Source organism: Antrostomus carolinensis, unplaced genomic scaffold, assembly GCF_000700745.2.
Source record: "Antrostomus carolinensis isolate BGI_N321 unplaced genomic scaffold, ASM70074v2 scaffold3422, whole genome shotgun sequence".
Taxonomy (NCBI): Eukaryota; Metazoa; Chordata; class Aves; order Caprimulgiformes; family Caprimulgidae; genus Antrostomus; species Antrostomus carolinensis.
In genome coordinates, this window is record NW_010301430.1 from 5,554 (window position 1) to 9,815 (window position 4,262).

The 4,262-nt window shown below is 43.0% G+C and overlaps 1 protein-coding gene across 1 annotated transcript in view; it reads right to left on the bottom strand.

The window, feature by feature from the left end:
* Window positions 1-3,000: 3,000 nt before the first annotated feature.
* The window catches only part of ILRUN (inflammation and lipid regulator with UBA-like and NBR1-like domains), an 18,057-nt gene continuing 16,795 nt past the window's right edge, over window positions 3,001-4,262 (bottom strand). The window contains exon 6 of the mRNA XM_029083873.1: window positions 3,001-3,577. Within this exon, the coding sequence (XP_028939706.1) occupies window positions 3,542-3,577 (36 nt within the window). The 3' untranslated portion in view covers window positions 3,001-3,541. The remainder of the gene's footprint in view (window positions 3,578-4,262) is intronic.

Sequence of the window (4,262 nt, forward strand, 5' to 3'; positions counted from 1 at the left end):
CTTTCCCTCCTTCTCAGGACTTCAAGACAGATGGATGTTAACCAGAGACCAGAGTTTAATCAGAAATCAGAGCCAGTTGCAGCCTCTCTGTCACTGCATCCTCTCGTACCAGTGGGTACCAGCCCCATCCCTACCCCAGTCAGGAACACCAGCCTCACTGGGGTAACAGCCTCTTTACTGGTTCACCAATCTCAACCCAGTAAGGATTTCCTCCCATTTCTAACAGGCCTGAGTTCTGTGTCCTTAACTCACCCAGATCGGGTGATCTGAGCTGCTGTACACACTTCAGGTTCACCAAAATATTTGGTGTTCAGCACTTCTGAAGAATCAGGCCATTTGTCTCCTGTATCTGATGTTAAAGACTCTACGAGTTTGAAGGCATCAGCCCTACGAAAACCAACACAATCACAGTGTCCTGAAGTCACATGGAAGGAGCTTTGCTGAATCCATCTCAAATCCTCCTCTTTAAAAGCTGGAAACCTGTCAGCAAGAGCAATCTGAGGGCTGGCTGCACCACTGAGTTCCAAGGAACCAGAGGAGATAAAACCACCTTTGGCCTTAGCGAAACAGTTTTAACTCAAGGAAAAACCCAGAGGTAGAGCAACCACTAATTTAAACATTCTTCCACTGTCACAGCCAGGGTTACAGTCCCAACCCTCAGAGCATCCTGAGATCTGCACCATCGTTTGCAGAGAGATCATTCCTGGGGACAAGAGCGCTCACACTCAGCTACCTGGGGCAGAGCAGTGATGTGAGCAGCAAGAGATTGCAGATTGCAGCAGCAGCAGCTCTGATCCAGCCCTGCCTTTCTTCACACCCTGGAGTAAGTGACCCTTGTCACAAGGACACCACGGACTGAAAACACTCAAGAAGAGAGAGAATTCAAGTCTGTGCAGAACAAGTATGCCTTCTGAGTGGGAAAGCACAGGACTAACTTGGGGTGCATGCAAGTTTGGTTTGTTTTTTCTTCAAGAAAAGGAAAAAATCAGTCAGGAGAAGCACAGGAACACGAATGTGGCAGCCATTATATACGGGAGGAGCATAGGTGGCTGGGAGCAGAGGAAAGCCAGCGTGGGGGCATGAGCTCAAGGGTCTCCCAAATGCCTCAGATGACACAAGGCAAAGGTTGCAGCACCAGCTAGAACATACAGACTCAGATCAGAATTTTCACCCCCCTTTCACGACACAGTTGATAAAAGGAGTTAACAAAGGAATCACCTTGTCACTTGGACCAGCAGCAGTCTCCAGTTTTAGATGCCTTCAGAAGGGAAGCAGTGTGATGGTCAGGGAGGTGTTCATGCCTTCAGAACTTGTCACACAAGCCACCTGCTTGGAAAGGAGGGAGCAAAGAAAGAATCCACTTGCCCACTCTACACACTACAGTGATGCAAATCATTCCCTAGACTGAACACTGAGGGAGAACTGATCCAAGGCAAAACGATGTTACAGGACAAGAACCGAACACTACAGCTGCACCGAGCACTGCAGCATCACCTTCCACTGGTTCACTCGGGATCCTAACACTCACCCAGCTCTAGCAAGCAGCTGAGACAGATCCAGGTGCTCACCAAACTGCAACTGCAAATGGCTTGTAGCCCAAACCCTGCAGTGCCTCCTTTATGCAGTTAATTTCTTACATTATACATGTTTCTCACAGCAAACAGATTTTTGAAGGGAGATTTCAGGTAACAGCAACCTTTAACAACTGAACCTCAAACACAAACCAAATCTATCGCCCAATTCTTCCCCTGATGGATACAAGGAATTCCCACTGTCCTCCACAAGATCCCTCTGGATGCACTAAGAAAAGAGAGTCCTTGGTAGCTGCGATGAAAAGGAATCCCCCATTCAAAATCAAATGAGAAAGTACTGGTCAAGGGCCAGCGGTGTAAAGCCAGGCACCATGCAGCAAGCCCGAGCTCTGCTCCAACAAGAACAAGAGTCTTCACTGGAAAGATCTAGAAGAAGGTAGTGGGAGCTTTGTGTCTTACTCTATCTTTGGCAGATGGCTGTTCCAGCCACGTTCACATTTCTCAATAAGATGGTGACCCCTCACCTTGCTCCCCTTAAGCAGGATCTGTGGTGACACAGCACTTTAGAAATCCAGCACAGCACTCGAGGCCATTCTCCTTCCCCTCACCTGGACTTCCCAATCTGTAACTGGAGGAAAACACACTGGAGGAACAGCAGAGCAACCTGAATCTTTAGAGGAGTGATTGCTCCTCTAATATCAAGCCCTGGAGAGCCCATTTGGAAGGTAAGAGCCTGAACAAAGCTACAAGCCGGGACAATAAAGGCGAATGAATACAAGGCGACAGAGTGGAATCCAGCTGATGATGCTAACTCTTGCTCTGCATTCAAAAACGCAAACAATTAGCCTCTAAGCTAATACTTTATCACAGGAGAAATGAATGCAAACTTATACTCTGTAAGAGGAGAGGCAGGAGATCCAAAATTAAAAGGACATGACTTTTTGTAAAGCTTTGCGACTACTACCAAGTGAATTACAGCTACAGAAAGAGAGTTTCCTCTTGGCACAAGACTGATACGCCTGCTCGGTTGCTCTAGGCACAGCTACTGTACATCAAGAGTTAACAAAAAGGTATTTTAAAATACTAACCACATAGGACAGCTCTGGAACTTGAATAAATCTGTTTCTTATTAATATGGGTGTGTATTTGTGTGTACTCCATGTACAAGGGGTTATGGAAATGAGCCCTCCACGTTATCCTAAAAGTCCCAGAGTCTTTTTCTCTCTCCAATTTTTGATACTGAGACTTGGTCTCCAGCGTGGTTTCCAATGACATGCAAGACAACTAACAGCAACACCCAAACCAAAAGGAAACAAAAATAATAATAATAATAATAAGAGAAATAAAAGATGATTAAAAAGTTGGTAAATTAAAACCAGCAGATGATATTAAAAATGCAGAGCTGGGTACAGACCCAACCTGTCATTAAAAAAAAATGTCTGACAAAAAGAAGTCACTGCACAAACCCCAGAAGATGTTAAGCAAATTCCCGTTCGGTAGCAAGCAAAACATGACAGTTCCATAAAAATGCACGCTGTCCCTTAATTAAAAAAAAAAAAAATGAACAAGAAACAAACAGAAATTAAACATTTGCTCAAACTACAACCGCTCTGTAGGCAAAATATTTTTTTTTTTTTAAAGATGGCTTTTTCATTTTCATTTTTTTAAACTTATTTTTAAGCTACCTAATTATGTGTGAGAATGATTTCTAAAAAAAACAAAAAAAACCCCACGGTGTTGGTATATTTTCTTTCTCATAGCATTTAACAACACTCCTGAAATCCAGCATTCACACATGCATACTTAGATTTTGTATTTTCCTCTGGAAACAGCTAGTCTTAAGTTACTGGGTTTTTGTTTTTTTTCTTCTTTATCCAGAACACGGAGGCAGAGAAGGGGGGGGTCCACGTTGTGTCTGTCTGCCACATGAATCCCCCTCCCTTCCCCCCAAAAGTCAGTTCTTTGTTAAATTCTCCTCTTGTCGATACCCGTTTTTGTGTTTGTGTGTTTTAAGACTGTCCGAAGGGATAAGGACCGTGGAAACCCTGAAAGAAAGTTGGAGACATAATCAATTTCAATAAGTAAGAAATAAAATTGATCAGTGTACACCTACAAATACTGACCATCCCCTCCCAGAACTTCTCAACCCAAGGCAACCCTTTACCCACCAATGTGACCCTTGTTGTCCAACCTTCTGAAACTCTCCTAAAACACAGATTTCAGTGCTGGTAGCTGGTTTCCCCAGCGATGTCAGATGCTATATCCACTTACCTCCTTCAGGTGTTATTTAGACCAGATACAGTCAAGTTTTACTGGGCCACAAAGAAACTTGTATTTTCTACACCAGAACAAAAATCCCCTATAGATGCTACAATACCTAAGAGGCCAAGCAACTCCAGTTTCACTGTTCTAAAGATAACAGCAAACAGTTAAATAAGAGGCTGTAACTGGTAGAAGAGTCTATTTAAGAAAAAAAATAATAATAATCAAGATTTGGAAAGCCACATTCACACAACTGCCACTTTTGCTCTCTCAAGATAATGATAAATATTTTCCTCAAGAGAAAAATCAACCACAACATTTAACAAAAAAAAAAATCAAAATGCTTACTACAGAATCCATTTTCCCTCCTTTACATCCTGAAGTGAGTCACTGAAATGACAGATCTAGTAACAGGTCTCAAATTAACAGGAACTCCTTTCTGTAATTTCTATTGTTCATATCAGCTAT